This window comes from Lonchura striata, chromosome Z (assembly GCF_050655825.1).
Source record: "Lonchura striata isolate lonStrDom1 chromosome Z, ASM5065582v1, whole genome shotgun sequence".
NCBI lineage: Eukaryota > Metazoa > Chordata > Aves > Passeriformes > Estrildidae > Lonchura > Lonchura striata.
In genome coordinates this window covers 425,741-442,705 of record NC_140740.1, presented here as the reverse complement: position 1 = coordinate 442,705, position 16,965 = coordinate 425,741, and the positions used below count along the sequence as shown (strand labels likewise).

The 16,965-nt window shown below is 61.0% G+C and overlaps 2 protein-coding genes across 6 annotated transcripts; one reads left to right on the top strand and one right to left on the bottom strand.

The window, feature by feature from the left end:
* The first annotated feature begins 55 nt into the window (after positions 1 to 55).
* On the top strand, positions 56 to 6,827 carry ZBTB5 (zinc finger and BTB domain containing 5). Of its 5 annotated transcripts, XM_085567828.1 has the most exons (4): positions 699 to 791; positions 832 to 875; positions 1,105 to 1,144; positions 2,080 to 6,827. In XM_085567828.1, coding segments are annotated over exons 3-4 (2,031 nt in total). In that variant the 5' UTR covers positions 699 to 791; positions 832 to 875; positions 1,105 to 1,142; the 3' UTR covers positions 4,109 to 6,827. The 5 variants fall into 5 exon arrangements, 4 of the variants coding, with proteins under 4 accessions (XP_021407477.2, XP_085423952.1, XP_085423954.1 ...); XR_014951621.1 differs by lacking the exons at positions 699 to 791; positions 832 to 875; positions 1,105 to 1,144 and adding an exon at positions 220 to 684 and having other exon boundaries at positions 2,080 to 5,942; positions 6,358 to 6,827; XM_021551802.3 differs by lacking the exons at positions 699 to 791; positions 832 to 875; positions 1,105 to 1,144 and adding an exon at positions 56 to 172.
* Positions 6,828 to 9,211: 2,384 nt separating this feature from the next.
* On the bottom strand, positions 9,212 to 14,356 carry GRHPR (glyoxylate and hydroxypyruvate reductase). Its single transcript, XM_021551848.4, has 9 exons — positions 14,228 to 14,356; positions 13,355 to 13,485; positions 13,206 to 13,278; positions 12,493 to 12,609; positions 12,265 to 12,353; positions 11,589 to 11,693; positions 10,937 to 11,072; positions 10,511 to 10,641; positions 9,212 to 9,508 (listed from the first exon to the last, which is right to left on the bottom strand). The coding sequence occupies exons 1-9, from the start codon at positions 14,290 to 14,292 to the stop codon at positions 9,387 to 9,389; spliced, it is 969 nt and encodes a 322-aa protein (XP_021407523.1). The 5' UTR covers positions 14,293 to 14,356; the 3' UTR covers positions 9,212 to 9,386.
* Positions 14,357 to 16,965: the final 2,609 nt, after the last annotated feature.

The following is a 16,965-nucleotide window of genomic DNA, read 5'->3' as shown; positions in this document are numbered from 1 at the left end:
GGTTGGCTGCCGGCGCGGCGCGCGCCGCCCGCAGCCGGAAGTGACGTAGGGTGTCGGCGCGGCGGGGCGGGAGCGGGGCCGGGGCCGAGCCCAGGCCCGATCCCGATCCCGGTCCCGATCCCGAGCCTCGCACCGCCCGTCCCACACCGCCCTTCCCGCACGGACACCGCAGGTGAGCGCGGCGGCGGGGGGCGGACACCGCGGAGCCCAGCGCCGGGCGACACCGTGGCTCTCCGGTGTCCCCGGTGCGGCCGTGCGCGGCACGGAGCGCAGTGCCCGCTGCGCGGTCCCCGCTGCTGGTGCAGCGCGGCGGGGCAGGTGCTCCTCTGGGAGGGGCACGCATGCTGGCTGGTCCCGGTGGTGCGTAAGGAAAAAACGGGGAAATAACGGGGAGAAAACGGGGGAATGGGGCAGTGTCTCGGGAAGAGCAGCTCCCGGCAGGAGAACCCAGTCATCGCAGGTCGGGTGACGTTCCGGACTCTCAGAGGCTCTAAATCACTTCATTTTCCCGTGCTGAACAGTGCAGGTGATGCCAGGTGAACGATCTGCCGTTGTGACTCCCTCCGAGGACACGCTGGGATTCCGGGGAGAGCCCCCGGCCAGCACCGGCAGCGGTGGCAGGGAGCAGAGAGCAGCAAACAGCTCCGTGTTTGAGGACGGACCTTGCTGTGCACCCTCCTCAAAGTGTGATCCCGGCCGTGTGCCCTTTCTTTCAGGCTGCACTGGGGTCTGGCTGTGTTGTGCTCTTTCCTTCAGGCTGCTCTGGGGTCTGGCTGTGTTGGGCCCTTCTGGCTGTGCTGGGCTCTGGCTGCATCGTGCCCTTTCCTTCAGGCTGTGCTGGGCTCTGGCTGCATTGTGCCCTTTCCTTCTGGCTGCACTGGGGTCTGGCTGCGTTGGGCTCTTTCCTTCTGGCTGCACTGGGGTCTGGCTGTGTTGTGCCCTTTCCTTCAGGCTGCACTGGGGTCTGGCTGCGTTGGGCCCTTTCCTTCTGGCTGTGCTGGGCCCTGGCTGCATTGTGCCCTTTCTTTCTGGCTGTGCTGGGGTCTGGCTGTGTTGGGCCCTTTCCTTCAGGTCTGGCTGCGTTGGGCTCTTTCCTTCTGGCTGTGCTGGGGTCCCGTGCCCGTCAGTGCTGCTGCAGAATAATGTGAGCTCAGGAACTGCTGTGTGTGTGCCTGGGGAGTGCTCACCGAGCCTTACACGGCACGGGGAGAAATGGAGATACTCTGAGGGTCACCTCCGTGGTCCTGAGGTTGATCTGCAGGACAGGTCTGATGTTTGGCGGTGAGGACTGGGGAGAAGCCAGCCCCGGCTGCTGGCTGCTTGGCTGGCTGGGCAGTGCCGTGTTTTTCTGGGGAAGGTTGCCCAGGCGTGCTAGCAGTGTGTCAGAGGGACAGCAGGTCGTTTCGATCAGTTTCACCAACCAGCAGCGACTGTTTCACAGTAGGTGTGGGTGTGAGGAGACCCACGCAGTCTGGGCTCCAGCACAGCTGCCTGTGTGTGGCTGGTGCTGAGCTCAGGCTCGTGGTGTTGTCACTGCTCCTTCTTGTCCTCCCGACCTGCCTTTGGTGCTGTGCCCATGTGCTGGTGGGACACTCAGGGCTGTTTGTCTGTCTGTCTGTCAGCTGTCAGCTCTTGTCCTAGCTGCCAGGTTGGCTGCAGCCCGGCCAGGAGTTCAGCCGTAGGATCACACAGCAGCTTGGCTTGGGAGGGCACCTTGTCTTCTTCCACCCCAGCCAGGGCAGGGACACCTCCCACTGTCCCAGCTGCTCCAGTCCCAGTGTCCAGCCTGGCCTGGGCACTGCCAGGGATCCAGGGGCAGCCACAGCTGTGCCAGGGCCTGCCCACCCTGCCAGGGAACAGTTCCATCTTGTGCTGCTGTTTTTCAGTTTGAACCCAGTCCCTGTTCTCCTTCACTGCAGACTCCCATGAATAGTCTTGTAGCCCCTTCAGGCCTGGAAGGCCGTGGTGAGGCCGCCCTGCAGGCTGCACAATCCCAGTTCAGCCATGCTCTGCTTGCAGCAGAGCTGCTTCCCCGGCCAGCCTGGCGGCCCACATAGCGGTTCTCTTGTGTTTTTGCAGGACCATGGATTTCCCGGGGCACTTTGAGCAGGTCTTCCAGCAGCTGAACTACCAGCGGCTGCACGGGCAGCTGTGCGACTGCGTGATCGTGGTGGGCAACCGGCACTTCAAGGCGCACCGCTCGGTGCTGGCCGCCTGCAGCACGCACTTCCGCGCGCTCTTCACCGTGGCCGAGGGCGACCAGAGCATGAACATGATCCAGCTGGACAGCGAGGTGGTGACGGCCGAGGCCTTCGCCGCGCTCATCGACATGATGTACACGTCCACGCTGATGCTGGGCGAGAGCAACGTGATGGACGTGCTGCTGGCCGCCTCGCACCTGCACCTCAACTCGGTGGTCAAGGCCTGCAAGCACTACCTGACGACGCGGACGCTGCCGCTGTCGCCGCCCAGCGAGCGCGCGCAGGAGCAGAGCGCGCGGCTGCAGCGCTCCTTCATGCTGCAGCAGCTGGGGCTCAGCATCGTCAGCTCGGCGCTGGGCTCCTCGCAGGGCGCCGAGGAGCCGCCCGGCGCGCTGGGCGCGGCGCTGCGCGGCGGGCTGGAGCAGCGCGCCGCCTTCCCCATGCGCCGCCTGCACAAGCGCAAGCAGTCCTCCGAGGAGCGCGCCCGCCAGCGCGTCCGCCCCGCCATGGACGAGCCCGTGGCCGACGTGGCCGCTGAGAGCGGGCAGCCCAGCGTGCACTCCCGGGAGGATTTCTTCTCTCCGGACTCGCTCAAGATCGTGGACAACTCCAAGGCCGACGCGGTTGCTGATAACCAGGAGGACAACACGATCATGTTCGACCAGTCCTTCGGCGCTCAGGAGGACGCCCAGGTGCCCAGCCAGTCGGACAATGGTGAGGGGAACATCTCCCAGATGTCTATGGCGTCCCAGGCCACGCAGGTGGAGACCAGCTACGACCAGGAGGCTGCTGCTGAGAAGAGCAACTTCCCGTGCGAAAACCCCGAGGTCAGTCTGAACGAGAAGGAGCACATGAGGGTGGTGGTGAAGTCTGAGCCCCTGAGCTCCCCGGAGCCCCAGGACGAGGTGAGCGATGTCACCTCGCAGGCGGAGGGCAGCGAGTCGGTGGAGGTGGAAGGAGGAGTGGTGAGCGCAGAGAAGATCGAGCTGAGTCCCGAGAGCAGCGACCGCAGCTTCTCGGACCCGCAGTCCAGCACCGACAGGGTGGGGGACATCCACATCATGGAGGTGTCCAACAACCTGGAACACAAGTCTTCTTTCAGCATTTCCAACTTTCTGAATAAAAGCAGGGGAAGTGGCTTTGGCGCCAGCCAAAGCAACGACGACAACATTCCCAACACCACCAGCGACTGCAGGATGGACAGTGACGCCCCTTACCTGATGAGCCCGGAGTCGGGGCCCGCCGGCAGCCACTCGTCCGCCGCCGTGTCGCACGTGGAGAACCCGTTCAGTGAGCCCACAGACTCCCACTTCGTGCGGCCCATGCAGGATGTGATGGGTCTGCCGTGCGTGCAGAGCTCCGGCTACCGAGCGGCAGAGCAGTTCGGCATGGATTTCCCACGCTCGGGCCTGGGCCTGCACTCGCTGTCTCGGGCCATGATGGGTTCTGTGAGAGGCGGAGCCGGTGGCTTCCCCGGCTACCGCCGCATCGCCCCCAAGATGCCCGTGGTGACCTCGGTGCGGAGCTCGCAGCTGCAGGAGAGCTCCTCGGGGTCACAGCTGATGATGAACGGCGGCAGTTCCTTCGAGGGCGGGCACCTGTCGCAGCCAGGCCCGCCGCAGCTGACGCGCGCCTCCGCTGACGTGCTGTCCAAGTGCAAGAAGGCCCTGTCGGAGCACAACGTGCTGGTGGTGGAGGGTGCGCGCAAGTACGCCTGCAAGATCTGCTGCAAGACCTTCCTGACGCTGACGGACTGCAAGAAGCACATCCGCGTGCACACGGGGGAGAAGCCCTACGCCTGCCTCAAGTGCGGCAAGCGCTTCAGCCAGTCCAGCCACCTCTACAAACACTCCAAGACCACCTGCCTTAGGTGGCAGAGCAGCAACCTGCCCAGCAGTTTGCTGTGAGCCCGGCAGGCAGGCGGGCGGGCGCACACCGGCGTGCCACGGTGCCAAACATAGTCTTGGCTCTGCCATTGGGGATATCCGGTACCTACCTCGCGGGTGTCGCCGCCGGGAGCCGCGCGGCGGGATGGGGATGCGACCCCCACGGCCAAGAGCCCCTTTGCAGGGCAGAGGGGCGACAGCACGGGGGTCTCCTGAAATAGCACGGTTTGAGAACAAGAAACTGACGTGCGCTTTCCTTTCTTTTTGTCTTCTCTCTAAAGCGTTTTGTAACAGTGGAAGCATTTAAATGATTACTGTAACATGAGTTGCTGCATTACCTGAGGATGGAGCTGCAGACCCCTTACCTTTCAAAGAGGAAAACAGCTTAGGCTGCACCTGTCTGACATAATGCTTTAAAATATGCTACTTACGACGATAGTTCTAGGATTATGAATGTATGTTTGGCTGTTTTGTAGTAAAGGACACTGTGTAATCAAGGTGCTTAAATTAAATCCCACACAAATAACTTTCGGACTGCCAGGTGTACATATAACTTTAATACAGCAAGATCTGGATATTTGGCTGTTTTTTTTTTTTTCCGTAGAAATGAGTATTGAGTGGTAAGTGAAGTACTGTCTCTTGTTTGTGCTATTCCTAGCAGTATTTTAACCAGTTTGTATCTCCTATGTCACAATTCTATATACGCAGAAGTTTGAACAGAGCTTGTCTTTGTCTGTTGTTTTGAAGGAGAGGGACTTTTCGATGGCTTTTTTTGCCACGGAAGGCAGCCTCTCGCTGTTCCCAGATGCCCAGAGTCCATCTGCTCCCCATTACGGTGTGAGCACGTTGTCTCTTCTCTTATCTCCAGGCTGCAATCTCCTGCCCTGCGCACCGAGGGACTTCCCTCTGCAGCTGTGGATCTGTCCTTGGGTCAGGAGCAATCCCCCTTTGCCGTGTTGCACAGAATCACAGAGTATGCTCACTTGGCAGGGACCCCTCAGGATCACTGTGTCCAGCTCCTGGCCTTGCAGGGGATATCCCAACAATCCCATCTTGTGCCTGACACTTCTTCACCTCAGGCAGCCTTGGGCCTGTGACCCTGTCCCCGGGGAGCTTGTTCAGTGCCAGACCATCCTCTGTGTGGAAACCCTCTCCTGGTAGCCAACCTAAACCTCCCCTGATTCAGCTGCAGCTGTTTTCTCACATCCTGTCACTGCTCACAAGAGTGGGGAGATCTGTTCCTGCCCTTCTGCTGCCTCTCAGGAGGATGCTGGAGACCCTGGCGAGGTCTAACCTCGGTGTCTCTCCTCCAGGCTGAACAAACCAAGTGCCCTCAGCTGCTCCTCGAAAAGCTTCCTCTCCAGACCCTCAGCAGCCCCATGGCCTCCTTTGGACAGTAACAGCCTAATGTCTGAGGCTGCCCCAGAGCAGAGCAGAGCAGAGCTGAGCAGGACAATCCCTCCCTCACCCGGCTGCTGACACCCCCAGGGTGTGCCAGGGCACAGCTGGCTCACATTCTGTAAAATGTCCTTGTCAAATCCACTGAAGTACTTTTCTCCTTACATTTAAAAAAGCTAGTGTAAATTTAATTTAAAAAAAAAGCATCATACGCACGCAGCAGAAATTTGTTGTTTTCCATGTGAATCATGTAAATCTCTTTTTAATTTCCCCTTCTTTGGTGCCACCATCACTTAACACTGCCTGCAGTCTCCTTTCTTCCTTGCCAAAGGTGCACACGAACCGTGCTCAGCATTCTGAAGTTTTAAAATAAACTTTCAGGGCATTTCTGCTGATGGTAAATGCTGCTCAGCCGAGCAGGGGCTGGGTCCAGGCTGCAGTGTGTCCTTCTGCTCAGGTGAGACAGGATTCCCTGCACCTGCCCTATCAGTGTGTTGTTTGCACCTTGACCATCTGAGGAATGCAGAAACACAGGAGATGGTTGGATTAATTACTTTAAAATATTAATATTTGGTTATAGGATTTACTTAATGGTCATATTTCTGGCTCTTGATTTTTTTAAAGCATTAAAATAACACTTTTTTTAAAGCAGTGGGATATGCTGTGTTTTGTTATAAATAATTTCAGTATTGGGGACTAACAGCATTGAGCTGCATAAACAGTCTCCCAAACATCAATAAAATGCAGTATTTTATACTTTAATATTTTCTTTTGTTGCTTTGTTAAGTAACACTGCTTCATCTTCATCGCATTTCTGGTGTTTTGCTTTTTAACAACAAGGCTTGGTTTTTTTCATTTTCTGTTTCCTGTAGCACATCCACATTTTTGAATTGTTACAATGTTTTGGAATAAAGCATCTCTGCGCAATGAGACTAACTAGGAACAATTACGAGCAGATAAACACTGAACTGAACTTCTGCAGTGTTTTATAAAAATTTGATTGTGGAATATCAGTGCAGGAGGACTCCTGTGTTCTTTCTTTGTGAAAAAGCTGGGAGCGTTCTTGGAAGCGGCAGCTCTAAATTCCATTGTCGGTTATGTGAGGCCTGGGGCCCGCAGCTGCCTTGCAGCTTTCTGAGTCTTCCTGAACGAAGCAATAAATTCTGGGAACAGCAGGAGTGAGCACCCGGGGCCTGAGCTGCCGCGGCCGCCCTGCAGCCTGCAGAGCTCTGCAGAGCTGGCGCCCTGCGCCGCGCCCAGAGGCAAACCTCGCATGGGGATCTCGCTCGGGGCTCTCGGGGTCTGTTCCTAAACACCTGCAAATAAACCCTGCGTTTCTGTGTCCTGTGTCTGCCTGGCTTCACTGCTTCACTGCTTTGCACACCAGCCTGTACAGGAGAAATCGTGACTGCACGAGGTGTCGTAAAAACCTGACCTTTGTCAAAAATAATTTTGTCCCTGGTAGAGTTCTTTGTATTGCTTTTGTTAATGAAATAATATTTACACAGCACCTGTGAAAGTCATGATCCGTGGTCACTGCTGCTCTCTGAATTCCTCATGGGAAAATGCCACAGGTGCAGGAGGTGCTTGCCTCGAAGGATTTCTGGGGTGGACAGTGGAGCCCAGTGCTCCAGTCCTTTTGGCAGCTGATTCACCAGCTGGTGTCCATTTCCTAATGCAGCTGGGACTCTGACACACCTGCTCAGGCACCAGGGCAGTCCCTGACATCACCAGGAACCTCTCGGACACTTGGTCACCATCCTCCAGTGTCACAGAGCTCCAGCAGCACCACCATCGTCAGTGTCAGCACTGAGGAATCTTGGAGAGCAGTGAGCTCCCCCGCTGGACTCGCCCTGGTTTTCACGGCCAAGGCAATCCTCATTTCCACTGGCTTGTTTGGAAACTCCCCAGCCAGCTGGGCTGCCCAGAGCACACTCCCTTCTCCCCAGCACCAAGTCTTCCCTTCTCAGTTCAGATTACAAACCTCCAGAACTGTGTCTGACAGGCCAGCACAAGGCAACCAACCATGCCTGTGAATCAAAAGCTATTGACAAATGTGTCAGAGTTCCTCCTGTGATGCAGGGCAGCTTCCACAGCTGTTGCTGCTACCAGAGAGTGCTTTTGAGCAGCCAGGAGACCCCAGCAGAATCTGGCACAAGGGACAGCAGGGGACAGGAGTGTGCTGGGTGAGCTCCAGCTGTGTTACAGCTGTGTGCTGGGCTCTGCCTCCCTCCCCACGCCAGGGTTTTGGTGCTGCCAGATGCTCAGCCCAGGACAATTCCTTCTGCCCACTGTGTGCTCCTGGCTGTCCCCTGCCAGGGGCAGGGCACGGTGGCTGCGGGGCAGTGGAGCTTGTCCTGGGGGGAAAACCTCTACAAACCCATCCAGTGGCACCACTGTCCAACCTGGACATGGCTCAGGAGCTGCTCTGTCCTCTGTGGGCCTGGACAGCACAGAGTGCTGTGGTAGGACTGGGAGAAAGAGGAGGAGAAGGAGGAGGAGGATGTCTGAGGGAGAGCCACAGCTCAATAGGAGCCCGAGTCCAGGTGTGCTCTGCAGCGTGTTCCCTGGCATGAGGACTGGGAGTGCTCGGAGCTGGTTTGAGATGGGTGAGGGACCTCCAGGTCACACCCTGGGGACACCTGTGGGGTGGCTGGGTGGGCAGCCCACGGCTGTGGCTGGCTGGGACAGGGCTGTCCTGTCTGCCACACAGTCATCCGTGATGGAAGGGGCCATGGCAAGTGGCCAAGGGGCCAGTGCCTGCCCCAGGGCAGACCCACCCCCGTCCTGCAGGACGGGCCAGCTGGACCCCAGGCTCGTTGGAGCTGCGGCCAGCCACACCCCAGAAGCGTCCAAGGCCAGGCTGGACAGGGCTGCACCAGTCTGGGATAGTGGAAGGTGTCCCTGCCCGTGGCAGGTGGGGTGGAATGAGATGATCCATAAGGTCCCTTCCAACCCAAGCCATTCCATGACTGATCAGTGGCACGGAGAGGTGGGCTCAGGTTCCAGCCCCCATTTTTGGAAGTGAGACAGTGGCTGCAGGGCACATGAATCCCCAAAGCCCTCGAGATGTGCGCCTCAGGCTCTCCTGGCAGCTGGAGGCTCAGGCCCTTCTCAGGCTCTCCTCTGCACCAACAAATGTCACTGCACATCTGAGAAACATGAGCGCAGCTGCAGCCAGAGCCTACAAAGGGGTAGCAGAACCTCCCAGTGGATTTTGCCATCCACATCCTCCCACTGAATTCTGCCATCCACTCTGTTCATCCCAGTGGATTTTGCCATCCTCCCAATTTGCCATCCACTCTGGAGCCGTGCCTGGGATTGGTCAGGGATACAAAGGCAGAGCTGGAGGTTCCTGGGGAGCTGCACAAGCCTGTTTTGTGCTTTTCTTTAGACCCCTCAAGCAGAGGATTACGCAGTGCCACTGATTCCATGGGACCACTCGATGTGTGGGCTGGCAGCAGCTCCTGTGGCAGCAGCAGCCTGCATGGACAAAGCCATTACCTCTCCTCCCTTCCTGGCTACAAGCCCAGGGAAGGCACTCCTGGCCTCTCACGGTGACCAGCAGCCAGGTGTGGAGGCCAGATGCTGCTGCAGCAGCTCCCTTACGGCACTTCCAGCATGGTAAGCATTCTCCAGCCCGGGGCAGCCCCTCCCCAGGGCCTGCTGGCACCTGCAGCGAGCCCCACCACATGCCCTGGTCTCAAATAACATCAGCACCACACCTTGCTGCTACTCTTTAATGGCACCCTGTGGTGCTCCAGGCCACCCCAGGGCAGGGGATACAGGCTGGCGTCCCACGGCGCTGCTGGAGCAGGGCATCGATGAGTAGAACATCCTGGAGCAGGACATCCTGGAGCAGGACATCCTGGAGCAGGGCCTGGCCGTCCCAGCCTGGCCCTCAGAGCTGCAGCTCGTGGGGCATGGGCTCCCCTCGCAGCCCGGCCAGCAGGTTCTTGGCTGCCAGCACGGCCATGGTGCTCCTCGTGGCGTACGTGGCGCTCCCGATGTGTGGCAGGATCACTGCAGGGACAGGAGGGACGCTGCTCAGCCTCACCCTGCCCAGCAGCCCTGCTGGGGCTGTCGGGGGCACGGCATCCAGGTAGGTGTTATTTGTGTACTAATGAGTATCTCATATTGCTGTTATAAGTAATGTGTTCAAAGAATACACCTGTAGGAATTATGTCCTGCCTGGTCTTGTTTCAGAGCTCTTAAATCTCCAAGTCCTACAAATATTTCTAGGAAGTCTCTGCTCTAGCTACTCCTTACACTGTCTACTGTGAGAAACAATGCAAACAAACAAAAAAAGAGTTTTAGCAAAACAGAACAGCAGCTACAGGTTTGTGTCTCAGAGCCAGTCATGGGCAGTTCCAAATTTTCATGGAGGTCCCTATGGTTTCTTTTTGGAATGTTTCCTACCCCAGAAACCCTCTCCCCATGGAGGGAGGACATCCTGTGAGGGCCAAGCAAGCTCCTTCCTAGCCATCCTTCCTCACCTGCATCATCCTCCTCCAGAGAAGAGAGGTATCAGTGCTGGGCCTGTGCCTGCCCCGTTCTCACCTGCCCAGAGCCTGGCACTGCCCAGCTAACAGGCTGCCCACGCCCACGGGACCAGGACTCCTCCAGGCCAGCTCAGCAGCCCACTTCAGTCCCTGGGGAGCTTTTCCATCCCAGTACGTGCCCAGGAGCCCTCAAACACCCGAGCTGGACAGGGCCTGAGCTGTGAAAGGGCTTCTCTTTCGTGCACCTGCTGATACCAGATCATCCACGAATTTCACACATTGAGTGAGGAGCCATCACAAAGATTATCTCAGTGGCTTTCTGGAAAATTCAAACAGCTCCCACACCTGTTTGGCATCACAGTGACGAGTTTTTACCCCACAGCGGCGCCCTGCACTGTGCAGTAGCCCAGCTAAATACAGCTGCCTGCTGTCCTGCCTGCCGGTGCTGCCACGGCGGAGCAGTGGGTCCGTGTCACCCGTGTCCCCGGGCGGCAGGCAGGAGGGGTGCCGGCTCAGCACTCACCGCAGTTCCTGAGGGACAGCAGCGGGTGGTCCGTGGGCAGCGGCTCCGGCGTGGTGACGTCCAGGCCGGCGGCGGCGATCCGCCCCTGGGCCAGCGCCTCGTACAGGTCCTCCTGGTTCACCACGGCCCCCCTGCCAACGCCAGCGTGACATCCCCAGGACTGCCAGCACAGGGCAGAGCCTCTGCAGCCGCCTGACCCCCCAGCACTGAGCTGCCCTGCTCCAGCTGCCCCGAAAAGGGGAGCAGCTGAGTGCTCCCAAGTGATTTATCTCGCCTTTGGCTCCCTCCCAGGGGCCTTGCCAAACGCTCCAGTGGCTGCAGCCTTGAAGGCTGCCTGTGCTGCCTGGACTCTCAGCCCAGCAGATCCCCCCACAGCTGTGGAAGGGCCACAGCCCCTCTCCAGGCACAGCTCTGCCCTGCCTCTACCTGCTCGTGTTGACGAACACAGAGGTTTTCTTCATCCTGCCGAAGAAGTCCTTGTTGCACAGGCCCTGGGTAGCTGGCGTCAGGGCACAGGTGACCACCACGAAGTCCGACTCCTCGGCCAGCCTGGTCAGCGGGACTGAGGGAGGACAGGGACACACGGCACTGCAGCCAGCCGCCCTCACCAGGGCTCCAGGCCGGCTGCAGCCCCTGCTGTCCCCCAGCAGGACACCCTGGTGTCCGCAGCCCCTGGGGACAGCCCACAGAACCCTCCCTCCTCCCAGGGCAGCTGTCACATTTTGCTCCTGTTTGCTGCTGACAGAAGATCACCAACGCAGGGACACAGGGAAGGGGAACAGCAGCAGGAGCTGCAGCCTGGAGGTCTCACAGTTCTCACAGTGCTCTGACAGACCCCTGCGTGCCCAGCCCTCAGCTGGCTCGGAAGAGGCAGGGTCCCCCCAGAACCCCCACGGTAGGCATGTCTGGGACACGGCAGTCCCTCCTTGCTGCCCCTCACACGGGCTCTGCCCGGAGCCCCTCAGACCCCCACTCCTGCCCTACTCCACTCCTGCCCCACAGGTGACAGACAGCCCCTGGAGCTCTCCCAGCGGTGCTCCTGGCTGATGAGACACCACTGCCCTGGGGCCGTCCTTACCAAACTCAGCCCCGAACTCGGCCGCACTCTCTGGCTTGGGGCTGTTGCCAGTGTAGAGGAACTTGCTGACCCCAAAGGGCTTCAGGCGCCGGGCCACTGCCTGTCCTAGGAAAGAGCCAGGAGGGTGTCGCTGCTGTGGCTGCACGGCAGAGCGGGCAGCAGCGCCTGAAGCTGCTGAAGGGCTGCTGCAGTGGGAGCAGCCCTGCCTGGCTGGTGGAGCCGCTCTGCTGCGGACACTGCCCCGGGGCTGCCCTGGCAGCGAGGGCAGGACCGGCTGCCTGCTGGCAAAGTCCACAGCTGGACCGTGCCGAGCATCCATGGACTTTGGCACCCATTTGTGCAACCGAGGAGTGGGAGGAGACAGAGACTGCTGCAGGGCCTGGCGGGGGTCGGTGGAAGCACATGAACACCCGAGGCTTTAAGGCTGAGGATGGCAAGCCACTGCAGCTGCTGGGAGAGGCTCTGCAGGCTCCCCTTGCTGTGTCCCTGGTGAGCACAGGCCACCACCCGGGCTGAGCCAGAGTCCCAGAGCAGTCTGGCCTGGGAAGGACTGCAAAGGCCATCTTACTCCAACCCTCCCACCCCAGCAGGGGCACCCTCCAGCAGCCCAGGCTGAAGGTGGGGCTCCGAGCTCACCCTGGCACTGCTGCAGGCAGTGCCTCTGAGCTGCACTCACCGATCCTGCCCAGCCCGATGATGCCCACAGTGCTGTCAGACAGGCCATACCCACACATCCACAGGGGCTTCCAGGTTGTCCAGCCACCACTGGCAGAGAGAACAGGACAGGGATGGGGTCATGGAAAGCCGTTCAGAGCCCAGCCGCACGCCAGGTGCTCGGTGTGAGCCCCACAGAACCCTGGCCTGGCCCCTCGTCACCCTGGCAGGACCCCGAGCGGGCACTCACCTCTTGACCTGCTCGGCGGCCTCGGGCAGGCGGCGGCAGGCGGACAGCAGCAGGGCCACCGACAGCTCGGCCGTGGCGTCGGTCAGCACGTCGGGGGTGTACCCCACCCGGATCCCCCTGCAGCACAGCGGGCTCTGGGTGCTGCCCTGCCCGGGCTGGCTGCCAGCACTGTCCCCAGGCAGCCAGGTCATCCTGCAGCCCCCAGCCCTCCTGGAACTCCGGGGTCATCCTGCAGCCCCCAGCCCTCCTGGCACTCCCTTTCCCTGGGCAGACTTTGCCCAGCCCCACAGGCTCCTCCAGCCCTGGTGTGGTTGGGGTGACCCCAGCCATGATCCAGCAGTGGAGGGGTGTGGGCAGCTGACCCCACCGGCCCCGGGCTCTGGGAAAGCCCACCTGGGGGACCAGTGGGATGTGGGGAAGGGGAAGGGATCCAGAACCAGGGGCACAGTGCAGGGGGTCAGAGCAGGGGGAGGGAACGGAGCACGGGGGTCAGAGCAGGGCAGGAGGAGGCAGGAGGTGTTGGAGCAGGGCAGGAGGTGTCGGAGCAGGTGAGGGTCGGGGCAGGAGGTGTCGGAGCAGGGCAGGAGGAGGCAAGAGGTGTCGGAGCTGGGCAGGAGGTGTCGGAGCAGGGCAGGAGGGGGGCAGGAGGTGTCGGAGCAGGTGAGGGTCGGGGCAGGAGGTGTCGGAGCAGGGCAGGAGCGGGGCAGCGCTACCGCTTCTTGATCTCGTCCAGCGCGAGGTGGTCAAAGCCCACGGACAGCGTGCTGATGACCTTCAGGCCGGGCCCTGTAAGACACGCCGGGCGCTGCCGTGGCTGTCCCGGGCCCGGGGCAGCGCCGGGGGAGCGGGGCCCCGCACGCACCGGCCGCGTCCAGCACCTCGCGGTCGATGCGGTCCGAGAGCAGGCAGAGCAGCCCGCGCGTCCCCGCCACGCCGGCCAGCAGCTCGGCCCGCGGCACCGGCTCGTCCGAGTCCCACTGCTGCACGCGGCACCTGCGGCACGGCTCCGTCACCACGGGCCCGGCACCGGGACCGGGACCGGGACCGGCACCGGCACCCAAGGCACCGGGACTGGGACCGGGACCGGCACCGGCACCGGCTCCGTCACCCAAGGCACCGGGACTGGGACCAGGACCGGCACAGGCACCGGGACCGACACCGACTGGCACCGGCTCCGTCACCACTGGCACGGCACCGGGACTGGGACCGGGACCGGCACAGGCTCCGGCTCCGTCACCCACTGCACAGGGACCGGCACCGGCACCGGGACCGGCACAGGCACCGGCTCCATCACCCAAGGCACTGGGACCGGCACCGGGACCGGCTCCGTCACCACCGGCACGGCACCGGGACCGGCACAGGCACCGGGACCGGCTCCGTCACCCACGGCACCGGCACCGGGACCGGCTCCGTAACCAACGGCACCGGGACCGGGACCGGCACCGACCGGCACCGGTTCCGTCACTCACGGCGCTGGGACCGGGACCAGAACCGGTAACGGGACCAGCGCCGGCGCCGACTGTCACCGGCCGACACCGGCACCGGGACCGGCGCCCGCACCGACCGGCACCGGGACCGAGACCGGCACCCGCACCGGGGCCGCCGTCGTCCGGGACCGACACCTGCACGGGCTCCGAGCCTGGCAGTGATACCAGCACCGGGCCCCGCACCGGGAGCGGCTCCGGGCCCCGCGGCGGCGCCGTCACCGACCGCCACCGGCGCTGTCCCCGCTCACCCGCTGGCCTGGGACAGCAGCCGCAGCCCCTCGGCCGGGATCCGCCGCGTCACGAACACCGCCATGGCCGGACAGCCCCGGGCGGCCGCAACGGCGCGGGCAGAGCAGCCGGGACCGCCCCGAACAGCCGGGACCGCCCCGAACAGCCGGGACCGCCCCGAACAACCGGGACCGCCCCGAACCTTCCGGGCACGCCGGGACCGCCCCGAGCTGTCCGGGCGCACCGGGACCGCCCCGAACAACCGGGACCGCCCCGAGCTGTCCGGGCGCACCGGGACCGCCCCGAACAACCGGGACCGCCCCGAACAACCGGGACCGCCCCGAACCTTCCGGGCGCACCGGGACCGCCCCGCGCTGTCCGGGCGCACCGGGACCGCCCCGCGCTGTCCGGGCGCACCGGAGCCCCCGCCCGCCGCGCCGGGGCCGCTCCGCCCCGGGCCCGCCTGCGTTCGGCCCCCGCAGCTGGGCGGGCGGTGTGGCCATCCACGGGCGTGGGGACAGCCCTGCCCTGGAAAAGGAGCCCAGGGCAACCTGGAGCTCTGCACAGCTCCTGCCAGGAGGGGACAGCCGGGGGGTCGGGCTCTGCTCCAGGAACAGGGACAGGAGCAGAGGGAACGGCCCCAGGGCAGCTCAGGGTGGAACCAGCAGGAATTTCCCCATGGAAAGGGAGCTCAGCCTGGAGGTGCCCAGGGAGGGTTGGAGTGCCCATCCCTGCAGGTGTCCCAGCAATTCCGGAGGTGCACTCGGAGCTCTGGGCTGGGGACAAGGCGGGGTCCGTGGTGTCGGAGGTCTTGTGCAGCCCGATGGACCCGCTGGTGCTGTGACAGCCACTGGCATGCATCTGTGCACATGCCTGCCACACACACAGACAACTCTGTGTGCACACACCAGTACCCAGCTGCACGTACAGGTGTGGACATTCTCACACATACAAAGTCGGGAGCTCCTCTGGTGTGAATTCCCCCCCACTGCTCTGGTGGCAGCTTTGGGGCATCCCTGAGACTGCGGATGGGCAACTGCCTCCTCTCACTCTGCCGTGAGACTGCTCATCAATTAGCTCAGATTTAAATTGCCTGCAGGCCTGATTCGAGCATGTTCGGAGGCTGCAGGTACAGGGCAGGGCAGCCCGAGGGAACGGTGATCTCGGTAGCTAATAGAGCTGTGCTGTCTCTTGGAATGAGCACAGAGGCAGACACGTAAAGACAGCACATGTGTGGGCAGAGGGACATGGAGTTTGAGGTACATACACCAGGATGTTGCTCCATGTGGAATTCGTTCTGCTGCTCCAGGTGGGATTTCCCTCTCTCATGATGTACCATCAGCATGCTGTCAGATTATGCCAGCAGAATTGGTTTTATTTTTAAATAATTGCTTGAAAGTTTGTTTTATGCTGCCGAGCTGGGTATCATGCGAGCTGACACCTTGTCTGTCTCCCTGATCAGTGGATTAGTGTCGGGAGTACCTGCTCTCCAGTGTGACTCCTCCAGGCTCATCCTGCTGGCGTTTTCCACTCCCGATTCCTGGTCCTGGTGGATGTGGTGGAGTCACCCCCAGACACTTCAGCAACCTCCAAGCTCTGGGCCAGTGCTCCCAGCAGCACCAGAGACCCAGGGACCCCCAGAGAGGGTCTATTTACAAAGCAAAGTGCTCATTTCTGGCCACAACGTGGTTTTACCCATTAAAAGCACCTGTAAATGGTCTTCAGGTGTGGAGCCCCCAGCCCTCCCTGGGCGCCCTTGCAGGGGAGGCCGTGGTGCTGTGCTCCTGCTCTGCATCTCTCAGGGGTCACCCTGGCTCTGGATAACATCCCTTGTTGCCCGTTTTGGGGTTTCTGGATAAAACCCACACAAAGGTAAATGCCCAATTCTGTTTGCACCCTGTGGTTTGTTGCAGGCAGACCTGACTGTCCACCTGTGGAAAACTGAAAACCTTTCCAAGAGGGCTGGAAGAGAGGCAGAGGGGCAGGTGGTGGGACACCCACGACACTCCCACACCTCCCTGACACCCAGGTGAGGGCTGCCACACCTCCACGCACCCGTACACCCCTCCTGCTGCCTGGTGGAAGGACAGCGGCAGAGCTGGGGATGCCACCCTCTGGTGCCGCTGCAGTTTGGTGTCAGGGCGGGGCAGAAGAAACCACCAGCCTCCCTCTCTGCAGGGAAACACCGGCCCCCGAGGCACAGAGGGCAGCTCTCCAGAGGCCACAGGAGCCTGCAGCTGTGGCAGCCCCTTGCAAAAAGCCAGAGAATTACTGGGTCTCTGCCAGAGAGACCCATCCCCACCCCCATCCCCACCCCCATCCCCATCCCCATCTGCATCCCGTCCCGTCCCGTCCCGTCCCGTCCCGTCCCGTCCCGTCCCGTCCCGTCCCGTCCCGTCCCGTCCCACCTCTCTGGGCTCTGAGGAGGAGCTGTGGCTCTCGGGAGGGCAGTGACAGAGGTTGGGTGCCCAGTTTGTTGTCCAGAGCCCGTTTGCCAGGACCCACCTGATTAAGGGGTGTGAAAAACACCAATCACTTGGTTTTTAAAATTTTAAAAGTTTAATAATAATAAAATGGTTATAAAAATAGTAATACAATTAGAGTAATACAATTAGAGTAATAAAATTTAGAGTTAGGACAATTGGAAGACAATAAAAAGCAAAGAATTATGGACGTCGATGCTCTCAGACACTGAGTCATGAAAAGCATGCCTTGTGAACAAAGGAATAGTCTTAAAAACAGCAGCCTGTTGCATATT

Coding starts and splice junctions, on each gene's coding strand:
- ZBTB5 (XM_085567826.1), top strand. CDS start 530: ATGCCAGGTGAACGATCTGCCGTTGTGACTCCCTCCGAGGACACGCTG. Junction 685..2,079: donor TGCTGTGCACCCTCCTCAAA/GTGTGATCCCGG, acceptor GTGTTTTTGCAG/GACCATGGATTTCCCGGGGC.
- GRHPR (XM_021551848.4), bottom strand. CDS start 14,292: ATGGCGGTGTTCGTGACGCGGCGGATCCCGGCCGAGGGGCTGCGGCTG. Junction 12,610..13,205: donor CTGGACGAGATCAAGAAGCG/GTAGCGCTGCCC, acceptor GCTGTGCTGCAG/GGGGATCCGGGTGGGGTACA. Junction 10,642..10,936: donor GTGTTCGTCAACACGAGCAG/GTAGAGGCAGGG, acceptor TGGCGTTGGCAG/GGGGGCCGTGGTGAACCAGG.